Source organism: Salmo trutta, chromosome 17, assembly GCF_901001165.1.
Source record: "Salmo trutta chromosome 17, fSalTru1.1, whole genome shotgun sequence".
In the NCBI taxonomy this organism is placed as follows: domain Eukaryota; kingdom Metazoa; phylum Chordata; class Actinopteri; order Salmoniformes; family Salmonidae; genus Salmo; species Salmo trutta.
In genome coordinates this window covers 43,071,218-43,091,645 of record NC_042973.1, presented here as the reverse complement: position 1 = coordinate 43,091,645, position 20,428 = coordinate 43,071,218, and the positions used below count along the sequence as shown (strand labels likewise).

The 20,428-nt window shown below is 45.7% G+C and overlaps 1 protein-coding gene across 1 annotated transcript in view; it reads right to left on the bottom strand.

Moving 5' to 3' along the window:
- Positions 1–1,847: 1,847 nt before the first annotated feature.
- The window catches only part of LOC115152229 (cat eye syndrome critical region protein 2 homolog), a 59,634-nt gene continuing 41,053 nt past the window's right edge, over positions 1,848–20,428 (bottom strand). The window contains exons 11-19 of the mRNA XM_029696868.1: positions 18,812–18,849; positions 18,573–18,664; positions 18,315–18,441; positions 17,440–17,804; positions 17,094–17,237; positions 16,087–16,918; positions 2,729–4,556; positions 2,562–2,626; positions 1,848–2,443 (exon numbers count right to left, since the gene is read on the bottom strand). Of these exons, the coding sequence (XP_029552728.1) occupies positions 2,581–2,626; positions 2,729–4,556; positions 16,087–16,918; positions 17,094–17,237; positions 17,440–17,804; positions 18,315–18,441; positions 18,573–18,664; positions 18,812–18,849 (3,472 nt within the window). The 3' untranslated portion in view covers positions 1,848–2,443; positions 2,562–2,580. The remainder of the gene's footprint in view (positions 2,444–2,561; positions 2,627–2,728; positions 4,557–16,086; positions 16,919–17,093; positions 17,238–17,439; positions 17,805–18,314; positions 18,442–18,572; positions 18,665–18,811; positions 18,850–20,428) is intronic.

Here is a 20,428-nt window from a genome sequence, read left to right as displayed (position 1 = left end):
CAGGACACATGGAAGTGTGGAGAGAACTATCCAACATATTTCCCTAGTTTGAGACAAGAGGTCAACTACAGTGAAGAGTTACAGTTGAAGTCAGACGTTTACATACACTTATGTCAGAGTCATTAAAGCTTGTTTTTCAACCACTTAGTTAGGACATCAACTTTGTGCATGACACTTAATTTTTCCAACAGTTGTTTACAGACAGATTATTTCACTTAAATCACAATTCCAGTGGGTTAGAAATTTACATACACTAAGTTGATTGTGCCTTTAAACAGCTTGGAAAATTCCTGGAAATGTCATGGCTTCAGAAGCTTCTGATAGGCTAATTGACATTATTTGAGTCAATTGGAGGTGTACCTGAGGATGTATTTCAAGGCCTACCTTCAAACTCAGTGCCTCTTTGCTTGACATCATGGGAAAATCAAAATAAATCAGCCAAGACCTCAGAAAAAACATTGTAGACCGCCACAAGTCTGGTTCATCCTTGGAAGCAATTTCCAAACACCTGAAGGTTCCACATTCATCTGTACAAACAATAGTATGCAAGTATAACCACCATAGGACCACGCAGCCGTCATACCGCTCAAGGAGAAGACGCGTTCTGTCTCCTAGAGATGAACGTACTTTGGTGCAAAAAGTGCAAATCAATCCCAGAACAGCAGCAAAGGACCTTATGAAGATGCTGGAGGAAACAGGTACAAAAGTATCCGCCATAAAAAAAGCCAGACTACGGTTTGCAACTGCACATGGGGACAAAGATCGTACTTTTTGGAGAAATGTCCTTTGGTCTGATGAAACAAAAATAGAACTGTTTGGCCATAATGACCATCGTTATGTTTGGAGGAAAAAGGGGGAGGCTTCCAAGCCGAAGAACACCATCCAAACCGTGAAGCAAAATAGATGGCATCATGAGGGAGGAAAAGTATGTGGCTATATTGAAGCAACATCTCAACACATCAGTCAGGAAGTTAAAGCTTGGTCGCAAATGGGTCTTCCAAATGGACACGACACCAAGCATACTTCCAAAGTTGTGGCAAAATAGCTTAAGGACAACCAAGTCAAGGTATTGGAGTGGCCATCACAAAGCCCTGACCTCAATCCTATAGAAAATGTGTCAACTGAAAAAGCTTGTGTGAGCAAGGAGGCCTACAAACCTGACTCAGTTACACCAGCTCTGTCAGGAGGAATGGGCCAAAATTCACCCAACTTACTGTGGAAGCTTGTGGAAGGCTACCCGAAACGTTTGACCCAAGTTAAACAATTTAAAGGCAATGCTACCAAATACTAATGGAGTGTATGTAAACTTTTGACCCACTGGGAATCTGATGAAAGAAATAAAAGCTGAAATAAATCATTCTCTCATTTCACATTCTTAAAATAAAGTGGTGATCTTAACTGACCTAAGACAGGGAATTGTTACTAGGATTAAACGTCAGGAATTGTGAAAAACGGAGTTTAAATGTATTTGGCTAAGGTGTATGTAAACTATCAACTTCAACTGTGAGATATATATATATATATATATATATATATATATATATATATATATATATATATAAAAAACAAGCACTAACGTAAAAATTCCAAGGCCACTCCAGTATGTGTAGACTATCCCTAGTGCATAGCAGAGAAGGCTCTCTGCAGGTCTATATCTATCATTCACACATACATTCAACAAAAAGGAAACGGCAAGGCCTGTTTGTCGAGAGGGTTCTGATGACGGCTTCTCTACAGTCTTAAAGTTCCTCCTTTACTACACCTGAGTTTAAAAAGGTTTTGGGGGAAAAAAACAAAGAAACAATAACACCAGCCCTCTTCTCATCACCGGATACATTTTTCTCTTCTGTAGAGGTTCTGATAGGACCGAAGGGGCTGGAGGTCCATAGGAGAGCTATAGTCAGGGGAAGAGCCTTCCTCCAGACAAAACCCAATGACCAGTAGCTTTGTCCAACCAGTGTGAGGCTGCAGACAGAGGAGCAGGATCTCCAGATGTTCTTGCAGGAAGGGACCAGCTGTACACACAGTCTGAACTGGAAGTCCACTGGCAGACAGAGCCATGTCTCTGCAGAGGCAGTCTCAGTGAGGGTTCCACATGAAGCAGACAGACAGACAGACATCCCCAAGGGGCAAAGAACTCATTCCCTAAAGAGATTCCCAAATAAATATGTTTCCCTTGTCTGCACACACTGCATATTTTCTGTCTGATGCAGTGAGAGCAGTACTTACTGGTGCCCCGTGACACAGACAGACAGAGACGAGACAACGGACAAGACTCCATTTTGAGCCGCTCCACAGCAGAGAACATCATGGTTCCAACAGCACAGTCACATTTAAAGGCTTATGACAGGAGACACACAGGCAACCACACAGGTTATCGTCATGGATGGATGATATGCAGGCACTGCTTTGTGTACAGGTTTTTGTTGCTTTTGTCCTTTACCTGGATTGTGGGGAAAAGGAATGAAAAAAGGAGATTAATCATTGAAACATGACTGGGATTCTGAAATATTGACTGGTGATCGCCCTTCACCCTCCTCCACCATTGAATAATCGCTCACCCTGCGCCCACAGAGTTGTTCAAACTCCCTGTTTACTGCTGGGACCGCTGGGAGACATCTGTTGCCTACAACATTACATAATAGATATCAGTAACCTCCTCTTCCTAGCCATCAAAGCAAAATAACATAAATTAACAGTTAGAATCTCCAGTGTAGCTCTTTCTTACCCTGGGTGAAGGAAGTGTTCGGGTGCCAGGCCTCTCTGCTGGACCATCATGCCCTGGAAGTGGCCTCCAACCTGGGGATGTCTGTACATGGCCATGCGGGTCTGCCCCGGGGGAAAGGGCAGGTGCTGGGGCCGGTGCAGGGCTTCCATGAGGTGGGGGTGGGGTCTCTGGGGGGCGTAGTGTCCACTGGGGTAACCTGGCTGGTTGGGGTATGGAGCATGAGACATCATGTGGGGAGGCGGGGCCCCGCCCTGCTGCATCCCAGTATGCACTGCTCGGGAATCGTACAGGAAGTTGGCCACGTGAGGTGGGGCCTGGGCACTCCGGCGGCGTGCGGCAGCGTTGTGGCTGTCCAGGTCCAGGATCTCTTTGGGACTCTCTGGCCGCTCTGAGCTCTCCTCTACCCGAGCAGGCTGATGCTTCACAGGGCTGCCGGCCTCCCTACTCTCCTTCTCCACAGATCCTCCACGGGGGCCCTCGGGCAGGGGATTGGGGGACATCAGGCTGCCCCCGGAACACTCAGAACCCAGGGGGGAGCCCATGCTGCTGCCCTCCTTCAGGCGCCCATTGACGTTGGCACTGGCTGCAGGCAGGTAGGTGTTGGAGGGCATGGGTTGGCGAGGCTGGTACTGCTGCCCGGAGAGGTAGCCCCCCCAGCTATTGCCTTGGGGCTGGGGGTAGAAGTGTTGCTGCTGGTACATGTTAGGGTGGCCCTGGGGATGCTGCTGCTGGGCTATGTGGTATGGATAGGCAGCGCCTCGCTGGTGGTAGGTGGGGTAGCCGGCAGGGTTATGGTGGGGGTTCATGGTCTGGGGAACAGGTTGGTTCGGGTAAGGCTGTTGATTTGAAGGGGGCATGGGTTTGCCCATAGGTTGACCATAGTGCAGATGTGTTGGGCTGCCCATGCCATATTGACCCATGGCTCCATTCTCCTGGCCCTGTGAGTGGGGGGGCATGGCTGGGTTGTGACCAGGTGCCGGTCCCCTTGGCCCCTGGTTACCGGGCTGTGTCTGTTGTGCCTTGGGACTGAACGACTGTTGTTTATAGATACCAGTTGGAGGTCCAGACTTCGTCATGCTGGAGTTACCAGAACTGCCTCCAGAGTCCCTCCTGCTAGTGGGCTCACTTGGCCTCTGGTCGCCCTGGTCAGCTGGGCTGGGCTGGGGAGGCAGGGAGGTGAGAGGTGCTGGCTGGGGTGGACCAGGGCCAGGCTGGGCCCCCTGGGGGGCACTCTGTGGCATTCCATGCATGGAGATTGGATGAGGGGCATTCTGAGCCACATGTGGAGGTGTGTTCTGAGAGTTTTGTTGGTGGGGGTTTTGGGATCCTTGCTGTGGGGCATTCCGAGTGATATGTTGAGGGATGTTTTGTTGCTGTGCATTCTGGGTATTGTGTTGATGGGCGTTCTGAAGGTGAGTGGCATTCTCTAGGATTTGCTGGGGGGGGCTCTGGATAATATGCTGTGGAGCATTCTGGGAGTGAGGGGTCTGGGGGCCATTGTGGGGGTGCGGAGGATGAACAATGGAAGGGTTGTTCTGATGAGGGGGAGTTTGGTTGACAGATTGTCCTCTGCTCTCCCCCTCTTGGTTGTCATTTGTCTCTGAGCTCTGTGGGAGTCCCAGCCCAGACGCAGCCTGCTCCCCGGTCCCGCTAACCCTCTCCTGTGATCTGCCCCAGTTTGGAGCAGAGGGGCTCTGCATGCTCCGAGTGGGGCGACTGGGAGGCTCTGTGGGACTGGGGAACGAGGTGCGTTCCTGTTCAGATGGGACGGGGGTTACCCGAGCTCCTGCATGGTTGTTGTTGGATGTTTCGGGATCTGACGTGGACCCTGTCAAGACAGATCATTTAGTGAGTGGAAGGTTGTTAGTGAACAAAAAAAACGACTAAATTATCCTTTGACTAAAATCTGACTAGTAAGTGGACTGGACAATAGTTTTTGGAGAGATTGAGTGCTTTTTATGACATTAGTAAAATTGTAAGGCTTTCTCATTGCAATGTTGCACTGCGTTAGTGTTGTCACAATACCAGAATTTTGACTTTGATACGGATACCAGGTTTAATATCACGATGCTCGATACCAAAACGATTGTTGATACCGAAACGATACCACGGCAAAAAAAAAAAAGGTATTAGTTACACAGAATAACCACTGGGCTATAGTATATTTTTACATTGAACAGTATCTTGATAACTGGTAGAACAATTCAAAAACAGAATATCTACTATGATTAAAACATTTTGTATTTTACCCCCTTTTCGTGATAGCCAATTGCTATCTTGTTTCATCGCTGCAACTGCCGAACGGGCTCGGGAGAGGCGAAGGTCGAGTCATGCATCTTCGAAACATGACTCGCCAAACTGCGCTTCTTAACACCCACCCGCTTAACCCGGAAGCCAGCCGCACCAATGTGTCAGAGGAAACACTGTCCAACCAACGACAGAGGTCAGCCTGCAGGTGCCCGGCCCACCACAAGGAGTCACTAGAGGGCAATGAGCCAAGTAAAGCCCCTCCTGCCAAACCCGGACGATGCTGGGCCAATTGTGCACCGCCCTATGGGACTCCCGATCACAGCCGGTTGTGATCCAGCCCAGGATCGAACCCGGGTCTGTAGTGACGCCTCTAGCACTGCGATGCAGGGCCTTAGACCGCTGCGCCACTCGGGAGGCCCACAAAATAATTTTAGAAATACATCGCAACTGTTCCAACATTTAATTTTATACATGTCAGGGTTAATTAAAATGGCCATAATATTGGATCAAATTACATTAATTAAAGCAAAAATAACTGAATATATTAAATAAATAGTTTAGTTCCAAAACGACATAAAAAAACCACCTTCAAGCTCATTTCTGAAGCTTCTGTATTGCAATAGTCTACACACCATAGAAAGACTATGGATTTTACACAGCATACAACGATTCCCAGAGTGCATTTCAACTCCCAGGGTGTAACGCTCCACCTATGGCTGGTGGCTGGCTAGTGGCTACTGCTACTAATCCCAGACAAATGCGAAGTAATCTAAATATATTGCTGTCATTGCTGAGTGCATTTCACGTTACTTTTGGGTTGTAATCATATTAGAATGCTCAGTACTCACATGAATGTCACACTGAATATATGTTCATGGCATTGTCACTCAGTTATAATTTAGTTGCTAGTAGAATAGCAGTACAATGCAAATGTCATGTCTTAAATATTTTGTCGTTTTGCCACCCAACCTCCCTTGCACTGCTTTATAACACCTTTTGCATAGTTGTTTCGGTGGGCTTGCCCTCACCATCTGCTCTGTAAGCAAAGTACTCCCAAAGTTCGCTTCTGGAGCCTGTGTCAGCTGTGTGCGCAAGCAGCCTGGCCAGCTTACTACTGCCACCTTGAAGATTCAAAACAAATTACTAGACAGACTATCCTCTCAATCCGTATATGACATGAGACATTTGACAGAAGTACTGAAAGTGACAAAAATTCTAGTATCAAACTGTTTTTCATGTTCTAGTATTGAAAAGGTGTTGAAGTTTCATGCCCAGGTCATTCACGAGTCACCTCTTTGCCTGGCAGGGTTGCCATGTCTGCGGTTTTCCGGCAAAATTGGGATACTTTGAAAACTGTTGCGGATGAAAATGTATTGGTCGCGGGTTGCAGGTTTTTGGGCTACTTCTAAATTGCACCGTGGTCGCCATGGCATTTAAAAAATTAAATACAAATATATAATAATTTCACTTTGACCTGCTGCTGCTGACTGTCAGGCAGGCGGTTGCTGAGTGTTGTTGTGGGTAGGGAGGTGGAGGGCCGTGTGTGTGTGTGTTGAGCACAGCACTACAATAGGCAGCTGAGTCACATGAGTGAGAGGAGAGCAGCACACCACACAGTTTCTAAACCCAAAGGCCCAACATTGTGAGATGTCCAGGAAAGCTTGCGAAACAGACCAGGTTAGGTGTTTGAGAAGTCAATAAGAAAAGTGAGGAATTCTTCCTTAGCTGTTCATTTTCTCAAAATCTAAAGGCACAACCTAAATTCAAGCCAATGTCTTCAGTAGTTTAACATGTTATTAATCCAACCTCAAGACAGTGATAAACTAACATGTTTTCATTATAGTCAAAAACAACTTTATATCGAAGGAGTGCCTTTGATTTGATGCATGAGCTTAGCTAGCTAATGTCGCCATGACATTGTCTACAAGCAATGTTCCCTCCAATTGTTTTGGGCAATGAGCAAATTTCAGGTCTGCTGTGTGCAAACTTGAATTCTGTGCAACTTCCGTTGCGCGTTTAATATGAACACGGAGGCCGTACACGCTTTAAGCTACAGTTTTAACAGTGGCCAAGTAGACTACTGTGTCTATTTGATCATAATGAAGGCCTACCAGAGTCGCCTACCATCAAAAACAATGGAGATAATGCATACCATAATATTTTAACATGGAAATAGCTGTTCTATCATTCAGCCAACAGTAGCAGCCAATGTGTGGTGTTCAATGTAGGCCTACATTTCATGAGACGTTTGAAAAAAAACATGCAGGGCTTGACATTACCCTGTTTATCCACATCCTTCAGACAAGGAGGTGACTGAAAATGTGTTGTTTGATGCAAGAAACCACTTTACAAGATAAAATAATCTTTATATTCCTATTCCATTATTACACAGAATCAGACAAATTATACTACGCTCTGCCTATTGGCTACTTAGCTTATTCAAAACCATCTCAAAATACAACACTGCCCCTTTAAGACAAAAAAAGCTCTTTACCTGACTTGCTTTTCAAAGATGTCTAGAAATGTACACTTGTAGGAAGTAACCACTCCCCCATTGTTGACTAGAAATGTGAAAAGTGTGCAAAGCAGTCAAGGCAAAGGGTTGCTACTTTGAAGAAACTAAAATATATTTGGATTTGTTTAACACTTTTTTGGTTATTACATGATTCCATATGTTGGTCATAGATGTCTTCACTATTATTCTACAACGTAGAAAATAGTCAAAATAAAGAAAAACCCTTGAATGAGTACGTGTGACTGGTACTCTGTGTGTGTGTGTGTGTGTGTGTGTGTGTGTGTGTGTGTGTGATTGATAACTACATGTATTATTTATTTATACATAATGTCAATTGGGACAGTTCAAACTGCACTTCGGGACGGTGATGGAAAAATGTTAGTCTTGAGCCCTGTACGTAGCACGCTAGCTAGCCAACATTGGCCAGAAAGTTGAAGTCCATGGAGAGTTAGAGCGGCAAGCAGCAGTACAGAGAGGAACCAATGAACTCCATTGCTGACTATCAAATAATAAGAGTAGTGATTGATTAGTAGAATAAAAAACTCTTGATGTACTGGACTCCTGATGGATCTGCCCTCTTTCCTTTCCATCTTGCTCCAGAGGGATGGAGCCACATATTAATTGACTTTTATACTCCAGTTGAAAATGACATTATTTTAGAACAATGTGACTTGTAATAACACCATTTAAATGTTTAACATTGTGTTACCACCATTAGCAGTGAAGATGACACCGGAGAACGAGGCCGACGTTTTACGTATTCCTAACCAATTGTGTTCTTCTGTTATTTTCTTTGCGTTGTTTGTAACTTATTTTGTACATAATGTTGCTGCTACGGTGTTTTATGACCGAAAAGAACTTCAGGACATCAGACCTGCGATTACTCACCACGGACTGGCAGAATCCTTTTTTTCCCTTTAACGAGTCCGCCATGAATGATATACTGCTTTCCCAGGAACAGGCCCAGATCCCCGTCATTTGCGTGAAGAGAAGGTGGAGAAAAAAAGGGGCCAGAGGGCGGGCTGCCTTCTGAGAATTCGTAGGCGACCCACACTTCCTTCCATTCTGCTAGCAAACGTGCAATCTTTGGAAAATAAAAATAGATGACCTACGCGGAAGATTAAACTACCAACGAGACATTCAAAACTATAATATCTTATGCTTCACAGAGTCGTGGCTGAACGTTGACATTATCAACATATGGCTGGTTGGTTATACGCTGCATCGGCAGGATAGAACAGTGGCGTCTGGTAAGACGAGGGGCAGCGGACTATGTATTTTTGTAAATAACAGTTGGTGCACGATATCTAAGAAAGTCTAACTATTGCTCGCCTGAGGTATCCTGAGTATCTCATGATAAGCTGTAGACCACACCATCTACCTAGAGAGTTTCTGTATTTTTCATAGCTGTCTACATGCCATCACAAACTGATGATGGCACTAAGACCGCACTAAATGAGCTGTATTCCACCATAAGCAAACAGGAAAACACTCACCCTGAGGCGGTGCTCCTAGTAGCCTGGGACTTCAATGAAGGGAAACTTGCATACCACCCTAACAGAGCCACAGATGATGCAATCTCTATTGCACTCCACACTGCCCTTTCCCACCTGGACAAAAGTTTTGAGAATGACACAAATATACATTTTCACAAAGTCTGCTGCCTGAGTTTGTATGATGGCAATTTGCATATACTCTAGAATGTTAGGAAGAGTGATCAGATGAATTGCAATTAATTGCAAAGTCCCTCTTTGCCATGCAAATGAACTGAATCCCCCAAAAAACATTTCCACTGCATTTCAGCCCTGCCACAAAAGGACCAGCTGACATCATGTCAGTGATTCTCTAGTTAACACAGGTGTGAGTGTTGACGAGGACAAGGCTGGCGATCACTCTATCATGCTGATTGAGTTCGAATAACAGACTGGAAGCTTCAAAAGGAGGGTAGTGCTTGGAATCATTGTTCTTCCTCTGTCAACCATGGTTACCTGCAAGGAAACACGTGCCGTCATCATTGTTTGCACAACAAGGGCTTCACAGGCAAGGATATTGCTGCCAGTAAGATTGCACCTAAATCAACCATTTATCGGATCATCAAGAACTTCAAGGAGAGCGGTTCAATTGTTGTGAAGAAGGCTTCAGGGCACCCAAGAAAGTCCAGCAAGCGCCAGGACCGTCTCCTAAAGTTGATTCAGCTGCGGGATCGGGGCACCACCAGTACAGAGCTTGCTCAGGAATGGCAGCAGGCAGGTGTGAGTGCATCTGCACGCACGGTGAGGCGAAGACTTTTGGAGGATGGCAAAAAAAAAAAAACCATCAGGGACAGACTGATATTCTGCAAAATGTACAGGGATTGGACTGCTGAGGACTGGGGTAAAGTCATTTTCTCTGATATATCCCCGTTCCGATTGCATGGGGCATCCAGAAAAAAGCTTGTCCGGAGAAGACAAGGTGAGCGCTACCATCAGTCCTGTGTCATGCCAACAGTAAAGCATCCTGAGACCATTCATGTGTGGGGTTGCCTCTCAGCCAAGGAAGTGGGCTCACTCACAATTTTGCCTAAGAACACAGCCATGAATAAAGAATGGTACCAAAACATCCTCCGAGAGCAACTTCTCCCAACCATCCAGGAACAGTTTGGTGACAAACAATGCCTTTTCCAGCATGATGGAGAACCTTGCCATAAGACAAAAGTGATAACTAAGTGGCTCGGGGTACAACACTGGAAATATTGACTCTTTGCATCAACTTTATGCAATTGTCAATAAAAGCCTTTGACACTTATGAAATGCTTGTAATTATACTTCCGAATTCCATAGTAACATCTGACAAAAATATCTAAAGACACTGAGGCAGCAGACTGTGAAAATTAATATTTGTGTCATTCTCAAAACTTTTGGCCATAACTGTACAGCTCAGTATCCAACACCATAGTGCCCTCAAAGCTCATCAATTAGCTAAGGACCCTGGGACAAAACACCTCCCTCTGCAACTGGATCCTGGACTTCCTTACGGGCCACCCCAGGTGTTAAGGGTAGGTAACAACACATCCACCACGCTGATTCTCAACACAGGGACCCCTCAGGCATGCATGCCCAGTCCCCTCCTATACTCCCTGTTCACTCATGACTGCACGGTCTTGCACAACTCCAACACCATCATTAAGTTTGCCGATAACAACAGTGGTAGGCCTGATCACCGACAAGACAGCCTATAGAGAGGAGGTAAGAGACCTGACGGTGTGGTGACAGGACAACAACCTCTCCCTCAACGTGATCAAGACAAAGGAGATGATTGTGGACTACAGGAAAAAGGAGGACCGAGCACGCCCCCATTCTCAGACGGGGCTGTAGTGGAGCAGGTTGAGAGCTTTAAGTTCCAACAAACTATCATGGTCCAAGTACACCAAGACAGTCGTGAAGAGGGCACGACAAAACCTATTTCCCCTCAGGAGGCTGAAAAGATTTGGCATCGGTCCTCAGATCATGAAAAGGTTCTACAGCTGCACCATCGAGAGCATCCTGACTGGTTGCGTCACTGCCTGGTATGGCAACTGCTAGGCCTCCGACCGCAAGGCACTACAGAGGGTAGTGCGTACGGCCCAGTACATCACTGGGGCCAAGCTTCCTGCCATCCAGGACCTCTATACCAGGCGGTGACAGAGGAAGGCCCTAAAAATTGTCAAAGACTCCAGCCACCCTAGTCATAGACTGTTCTCTCTGCTACGGCACCACAAGCGGTACCGGAGCGCCAAGTCCAGGTCCAAGAGGCTTCTAAACACCTTCTACCCCCAAGCCATAAGACTCCTGATCATGTAATCAAATGGCCACCCAGACTATTTGCATTGCCCCCCCCCCCACACACACACCACTGCTACTCTCTGTTTTTATCATCTATGCATAGTCACTGTAAATAACTCTACCTACAAGTACATATTACCTCAACTAACTGGTGCCCCCGCACATTGATTCTGTACCGGTGCCCCCCCGTATATAGTCTCGCTATTGTTATTTTACTGCTACTCTTTAATTACTTGTTACTTTTATTGCTTATTCATATTTTTTTAACTACATTGTTGGTTAGGGGCTCATAAGTAAGCATTTCACTAAGGTCTACACCTGTTGTATTCGGCACATGACTAATAAAATTTGATTTCACAATAATGTTTCCTGAAGAAAAATAAAATGTCTTAACCATTCACTATGATCCCTTCTATAGTTCAGATGAAATCATTTGGTGTGATGAACCAATAAAAGGGAGTAATTCAGAGAATAAGGTAAAGCAATTTTACCAGTTGTATTTAGATTATCCAATAGGGGTCAACCCCAATGTGGCAACCCCGGTCTTGTTGCGGCAAAACATTTTAGGAATATTTTTCAGGCCTTGTGGGCGGGTTTTGAGTGGTAATCGTATGGAAATTCTAGCTAGACCTGGTAACCCTACGGCTTGGCAACCGCTCTTCAATCTGGCGGCAACACATCATTGAGTTTGTTTACATGGACACTGATTGACGGAAATAAGGCACACACCATGGCTACTCTCCTGGTGGTACAACCTTCTGGTAGAAAACGGGGCAACGTTTGGAGACACTTTACTTATGTTGATTCAAACAATATCGAATGCAATGTTTCCACGGGAGAAAAATACTACCAACCTCAAGAGAACTGAAAGCGCATAATTCCAATATATAAACTCAGCAAAAAAAGAAAAGTCCTCACTGTCAACTGCGTTAATTTTCAGCAAACTTAACATTTGTATGAAAATGTGTATGAACATAAGACTCAACAACAGACAAACTGAACAAGTTCCACAGACGTGTGACTAACAAATGGAATAATGTGTCTCTGAACAAAGGTGGGTCAAAATCAAAAGTAAGAGTCAATATCTGGTGTGGCCACCAACTGCATTAAGTACTGCAGTGCATCTCTTCCTCATGGACCGCACCAGATTTGCCAGTTCTTGCTGTGAGATGTTACCCCACTCTTCCACCAAGGCACCTGCAAGTTCCCGGACATTTCTGGGGGGAATGGCCCTAGTCCTCACCCTCCGATCCAACAGGTCCCAGACGTGCGCAATGGGATTGAGATCCAGGCTCTTCTCTGGTCATGGCAGAACCCTGACACCCCTGTCTTGCAGGAAATCACACACAGAGCGAGCAGTATGGCTAATGGCATTGTTATGCTGGAGGGTCATGTCAGGATGAGCCTGCAGGAAGGGTACCACATGAGGGGGGAGAATGTCTTCCCTGTAATGCACAGCGTTGAGATTGCCTGCAATGACAAGCTCAGCCCGATGATGCTGTGACACACCGCCCCAGACCATGACGGACCCTCCACCTCCAAATTGATCCCACTCCAGAGTACTGGCCTCGGTGTAACGCTCATTCCTTCGACGATAAACCCAAATCCGACCATCACCCCTGGTGAGACAAAACCGCAACTCGTCAGTGAAGAGCACTTTTTGCCAGTCCTGTTTGGTCCAGCGACGGTGGGTTTGTGCCCATCGGCGACGCTGTTGATGGTGATGTCTGGTGAGGACCTGCCTTACAACAGGCCTACAAGCCCTCAGTCCAGCCTCTCTCAGCCTATTGCGGACAGTCTGAGCACTGATGGAGGGATTGTGCGTTCCTGGTGTAACTCGGGCAGTTGTTGTTGCCATCCTGTACCTGTCCCGCAGGTGTGATGTTCGGATGTACCGATCCTGTGCAGGTGTTGTTACACGTGGTCTGCCACTGCGAGGACAATCAGCTGTCCGTCCTGTAGCGCTGTCTTAGGCGTCTCTCACAGTACGGACATAGCAATTGTTTGCCCTGACCACATCTGCAGTCCTCATGCCTCCTTGCAGCATGCCTAAGGCACATTCAGGCAGATGAGCAGGGACCCTGGGCATCTTTCTTTTGGTGTTTTTCTGAGTCAGTAGAAAGGCCTCTTTAGTGGCCTAAGTTTTCATAACTGTGACCTTAATTGCCTTAACGACTGTTCCACAGGTGCATGTTCGTTAATCGTTTATGGTTCATTGAACAAGCACGGGAAACTGTGTTTAAACCCTTATTTGGATTTTTACGAATTATCTTTGAAAGTCAGGGTCCTGAAAAAGGGACGTTTGTTTTCTGAGTTTATATATACACACACACAATCAGGTAATAACAGATTGATAATGCTAGCTAGTTAGTTTGCTGCAACCTATCAAACAGAACTTTGATTAGGCCTACAATACAGCTACAATATGTGAAGGGGCAGGGCTCCAGACTGCTACCATTTAGTTGCCTTTTGCGACCCTTTGACTTGGCTGTGCGAGTTACATTTTTAATTGGTTGCGTCAGTGCGAGCTGAACATTCATTAGGTCTACATGATCACCTCACTCCAAAGTTGTAAAACATCCTAATTTTTGTCTGTTAAAACAGTAAAGTGCATTATCCTCATGATTCCTGTAATGAGAGTGTCTGCCCAGCCCCTAGGCCTGTTTCGCTGGGACCTGCTGCTGTGATGAGTGAGCTACTTGATGTGCTCTTAGGGAAGAAAAGGCTTCCGATTGTATAACATTTCAAAAACAAATTGTGGGAAATGCATAGCTTTGAAGCAACTACTGTTGTTCTCAGCTTTCTGTGGGTATGATTTGTATTTGTCATCTCTTAATACTGAGCTCAATATCAACTATTTTACAACCAAGATATCTGATATGGCTTTAAGATATGAACCGTAAACTGCGCAATAGCCATTGCGTGTGCATAAGGTAGAAGGCTACAACTCCAAAGTTTTTTTTAGGACATTAAATGTACTGTTAGCTTAATACAGGACTACTAACAGTGGGTATTATATTTAGCATTAGCGATCTAGCTAATGAGTTTTGAGTTCTCACTTCCTCATGTGGTGAAATAGCCCCAAAATAAATGATCCTATGATAAAGTGCACGTAAAGATGTAGCCACAACTCTTTTGAACAATAAAATTACGAACTTTCTGGAGCCCTACTTTAACAGTAAAATATAACAATACCTTATTGTCAACCCACAATTCATGACAATCATTGGGTTCGTTTGCAGATAAAAATATCTTGAATCATGCATTTTCTGTTGTTTGAAGCTGTGGAAAAATATGGTGCCACCAAATCATGGGCTGGTGCCAAAAATGGAAAAAGTTAGTCTGGAGGGGTGTGATTTTTAACCTGGCGCAGAGTAAAGTGTTCTCACTGCTAATTTAGCTGTTGGGAATACAATCATAAAATAGAATGTCATGCAGAAAAATATGTTAGTTAGACAAAGCAATGTATACAAATCAGTTATGTTTACTACAGGTTAATGAGGCAATACAAATGTGATGTGACTAAAATGAAAGGGCATTTATAGTTGACTAAAATGTCCTACTGTTTTCATTATTTTCACAACTAGACTAAATCGTTATTCAAATTACAAAAATGTGACAGACTTAAAGCTGCAATATGTAACTTTTTGGGCGACCCAACCAAATTCACATAGAAATGTGGGTTATAGATTGGTTATTCTCATTGAAAGCAAGTCTAAGAAGCAGTAGATCTGTTCTATGTGCGGTATTTCTATGCTTCCTGTTAACTTCCGGTTTTGCGTCTTTTACTTTCAGTTTTGTACACTACCTTCAAACAGCTGAAAATACAATATTTTTGGTTATGGAAAAGATATTTCACAGCGGTTTAGATGGTACATTGATTCTTTCCCTCCCCTCCCGGAGGACCTGAGCCCTGGGACCATGCCTCAGGACTACCTGGCCTGATGACTCCTTGCTGTCCCCACTCCACCTGGTCGTGCTACTGCTCCAGTTTCAACTGTTCTGCCTGCGGCTATGGAACCCTGACCTGCTGTCTCTAACTCTGAATGCTCGGCTATGAAAAGACAACTGCCATTTACTCCCGAGGTGCTGACCTGTTGCACACTCTAAACCCACTGATGATGATGATGATAATACCCTGCTGGTCATCTACGAACGTTTGAACATCTTGGCCATGTACTGTCATAATCTCAACCCGGCACAGCCAGAAGAGGACTGGCCACCCCTCAGAGCCTGGTTCCTCTCTAGGTTTCTTGCCTTTCTAGGGAGTTTTTCCTAGCCACCGCATTGCTTGCTGTTTGGGGTTTTAGGCTGGAACCTAGCACTAATAGCACTTTGTGACATCGGCTGATGTAAAAAGGGCTTCATGAATACATTTGATTGATTGATTGATTGATTGATTCTTTACACTATCCTTGTTTGTTTTGTCACAAACTGAAATTAGGCAAACTATTCACATTTTTGCCACCAGCAAATGGAGGAGCGATTTCTGCATAGTGCATCTTTACTACTACTTTAGTCTAAATGACTAGACTAAATCTAAAATGAACACTGCTGCAGTGTGATGACATATCATCTCTCAAAGCAAGTCACGAGACACTCCATTAAACTGGTCAATATTTAATTCATCACTTACTGTGAAAAATAATAATTATCGCATGGCAGAGTTGAGGGGTTTGCTTATGAAATATAGACTGAATTACAGAAAAGTCCTGAATGAAAATGTTTTAAAAAGGTACATTTTCATAAAGCTTAGCGTGGTAGAGCTCTAAAGCAGAAAAGGTCATTCCTACCTTTGGGCTTCAAATCTGCGTGATGGGCAGGCTGGCTGTCCGGGCCATTGTCTCTGGCAGGACGCAGCAGCCGAATTTCAGGGGGAGGGTGGTACTGCGAGGGGTGAGTTGGGGCGCTGCCAACACCCTGTGGGGGCTGCTGCTGAAAGTTGCCCATGTCCTGGTGAGAGGAGCCAGCAGGGAGTCCGGTGGAGGAGGCAGACAGCTGCTGCAGGGCAATCATCTCTGGGCTCTCCAGCATGGAGGCGAGACACTGCCTGGAGTCCTGATGAGGAATGGGGGTCCGCAGGGTCATGGGTCCCGGGGAGCTGGTGATGCCAGTGGAAATCCTGTACTGGCCATTGGGATGAGAGGGGTAACCTCCGGGCCCCCCATGCTGCTCTGGCCAGGGTTTGGGGCCCATGGGACGTGGACCTCCATGGTTATAAGAGAGCTGCTGGTGGTTAGCCATATTTTGCACTTGTTTCCCAGGTCCGCTGGGCCTCTCCTGGCCTTGGTGGTTCATCCCTGACCACATGTTAAGAGGCATGCCCATGCCTGGATGGAAGGCTGGGTAGTTGTGTCGTGGTGGGACGTCAGGCCCAGGGTAGCAGTTCCCTCCAGGGTGTAGGGGGTGGCCGTTGGTGCGCTGGCGAGACAAGTACATGCTGCTGTCGGGCATGGGTGTGCAGAGGCCCCCAGACTGGAGGGCCACGGGACGGGGGCCCAGTGAGGGGCCATGGGTGGGACCCATGTAGGGGTGCTGCTGCTGGTGGTGCTGTGGCTGAAGAGGACGGCCATCAGGCCCCATTTGGTATCTATGGCCAACGTGGTGTCCATCCCCCATGTGTGGCTGGAATACAACATCTATTAGTATGTGCATAGCAGCAAATACAAAATCAACCGACAGCTCAGAAACACACAAAACATTGTTCAGTCGGAGCACATTGTGTGAGTTCAGCAGATACTGGATAGCTCCGAATTAAATATGTGAAACCTCCTTCGAATGTTTTCTTAGCTGATCTCACCTGCATGTTGTAATGTTGAGGCATGTGGTGAGCATTTGGATCCCCAGGCCGGGGCATGTGTCCCTGTCCAGGGTAGGCGTAGCTGGGGTCCATCCTCTGGCCGTACATGTGTGGGCCGTGGGGATTAGGGGGGCGCTGGTGCTGCTGCAGAATGGATGACAGTTCAACATCTCATGTCTAAAATGTAATGCATTCATTTGTCTTCATCTAGAACTACCTTTTAACTCCTCTGTAAAAGGGGGGAAAACCCTTGATGCTTTCTCTTCATTCATTACCAACTCCTACTAAAGCAGTAAAATATACTTTCTCCTATGTGAAATATTGTTTGACATGCATGGCCAGCTACCTGCTGTGCTGGGTGGTAAAGGTTCCCATGATGGGGTTGTCCATGAGGCATGCCATGGGGGTGTGGGGGTCCATTGGCCCAGTGGGGGGGAGGGGGTGGCTGTGCTGGCTTATTCTCCTCCATTGGGGTGCTGCCCTTGCCCCCTGGATGTGTCCGTTTGCGTGAGGCCTGCTCGGTGGCTCGGATCAAGCTTTCTGGCCCTGCCTGTTTGTTGCCTTTGCTTCGCCTTTTCTCCTTCCGGTCTCTCTCACGGTCCTCACCGCTCACGTGGAACTCCTCGTCCGTGTCGCCATCCTCCGACGGGAAGTGCTTGAGTAGCGCCCGGCTGAAACAACGTTCCAGGGATTCTGCCATGATGCTGTACTCTGAAGAAAAACACAGGCACCATCAGAGTATTATCTGCATGCCATGCACACAGACACGCACTCGTCTGTCGTGGGGCCAGGCGATATTGACCCCAGCGTTGGCCGGCAGGTTGACCTGTTCAGAGGGCCTTGGTGTGGTTGACCCCTAGCCCCTGTGCCTCTCCCTTGGGAGTGCATTCAGACGGATGGATGGCTCCAGACAGGGCGCTTAACTAGGGGCTAGAATGTCTCTCTGGCAAGCGGGCAGGACACTGCAGGGCCTGATGCACAGCTCAATCACTCCCCATTCATCACTGTCACACAGAGCCACAGAGCTCTCCCCCAACGCAGCCATTCTCTCCACCACGTGCACTTAGTCAAATTGTCAAATTAGTCTCTCTCATATTCATAAATCAAGTCCAAAGTCAACCCAAAAACCATTTGCACACGCTAGAGGCATTTTTGGGACATTATAAATTTGACAAAAAAAAGAATGAGGTTTTAGATCAAAATGAAGAGGTGTGTGTTTACCGCTGTCTTCCCCATTGTACTCAATGCAGTTTTCAAACATGAGCTTCATGTCAGACACAAACTCTTCCTTGGCAATATACTCCCCTTCATTCAGCTTAGTCTCGATGGTGGACAGGTCCATCGGAGTCTGAGGAAAAATCAGGGCAAACATAAATGACTTCTTGTGGAATTGACAACCTCAAATTACAACTACAAAAACTCTGAGGCAGCTAACTGTCATTTGACAGTTTGGAGCCTTCCTTTTCACTGTGAGCTCACCCGAATGACCGCATTATAGTTGGGGGCATAGGATTCATCCACAGGCTCCAAGAAGGGCCAGGCATCTTTGTGGGCTCTCACGGCCTCCAACACTGTGGGGAGAGCAAAAAGAGACGAGGACCAAGGCAGTTGGAGTCAGAACAGAGGAAATCTCCTGGCTCACTGTCCAGGTCAATATGCTTTACACATGCAGACATTATACAGTGATGATTGCATAGATGACAGGGCATATACATTACCTTTGTACAACGCCGTATAATCATCATCAATTTCATAGCTGCAATAAAAGATTGAGAAAATGTTCAAACAAATTCACTCATTTATTCTAATAACTGGGTCACTGTATGGGCAACCAATTGCTATCTTAAATAGATATGCCCCTAACACAGATACTCCTGCTTTCATGTTGAAAATGATATCCCTGTTCAATGAGCATTGTTTCCTTTGGAGTGTTGGCTGGCTGATTTTAATTGTACCTTCAACTCAACTCTGGAGAAATCTCCTCAAGTCCCCACCACAAACCCCAGACCGGCAAAAAACTCTTACTAAAGAGATGGGACTGATAGATATGTGGAGAGAGACAAATAGCTATTTAATGGATTATACATACTAATTCAATGTCGATAACACCTACTCTCGTATAGATTACATTTTTATCCCAAAGATTTTCATAAATTCTGCCACTTGTCCAATCGGACCCATAGTGCTTTCAGATCACGCCTTTGTCCGCCTCCGCTTTGACCTCTGTAAAAACATCCCGAGGTCAAAAGAACTGGAAATTCAACATCTCCATGTTATCAAACAAAGCATTCCATACATTTGGTCACTACATGGCTAGACAACTACACACAAGACAACAAAGACTCTCCTGTTCCTCTGGCCACAATGTGGGACTCTGCCAAAGCCACACTAAGAGGTCAACTAATTCCATATGCTTCCTCTAAGAAAAAAATCAACGGAAACACATAGGTTAGATGTTGAGAGAGAGATTTAACGCTGCGAAAAAATACATAAACAATCTCCAGACAGCACCTCCTGGAGTCAACTTAAAGCAGCCAAAGCCAAACTAAACTTTATTTAAAAAAAGTGATCTTTACTAAACAAACACCATGAGTAAGGCAATAAGTATAGCAGATTGATTGCATACCAACTGAAAAAAAAGAGAAGTCAGAGAGTACAATCATGGCCACCCAAACAGCAGATGACAAAGTCACATATGATCCAAATAAGATAAATGTAACATTAACCGCAAATGATATACATCTGAGAGAAAACATACAGAACTCTATTCCTTCCTAGAGGGAATCTCGCAACCAAAATGATCAGAGACCGACTAAGAAAATCAACCCCCTTCATTCCCGAGGTCGTCCTACAGGCAATTATCTCCATGCCACCTAACAAGTCCCTAGGCCCAGATGGATTTCCCAGAGACTTCTACAATGTTTTTTGGCCCCAGCTTAGCCCTATTTTCATGCCAATGCTGGATGATTTTTGCAAAAATTGAGCTCTCCCAGACTATGTACACAGCCCAGATTACAGTGCTGCTATAAAAGACAAGGCGCCTCTATCCTAATTGTCCTTCCGGACCAGAAGCTTGTTGGATTTAGACTACAAAATAATGACCAAATTGCTGGCCAAGACTAAACACTCTTCTTCACAAAATAATAAAAGCGGACTGGATTTATTAGAGACAGGTATTCTCCTGATATCAAAAAGACGGCGAATGTTATTATTGATCTTGTAAACACACAGAAGACCCCTGTCCTGCTGGCTTCACTGGATGCTGAGAAGGCATTCGACAGGAAGGAGTGGAGCTTTCTGTTCTCAGTCTTAGAAAAGTTCAATATGGACCCAAA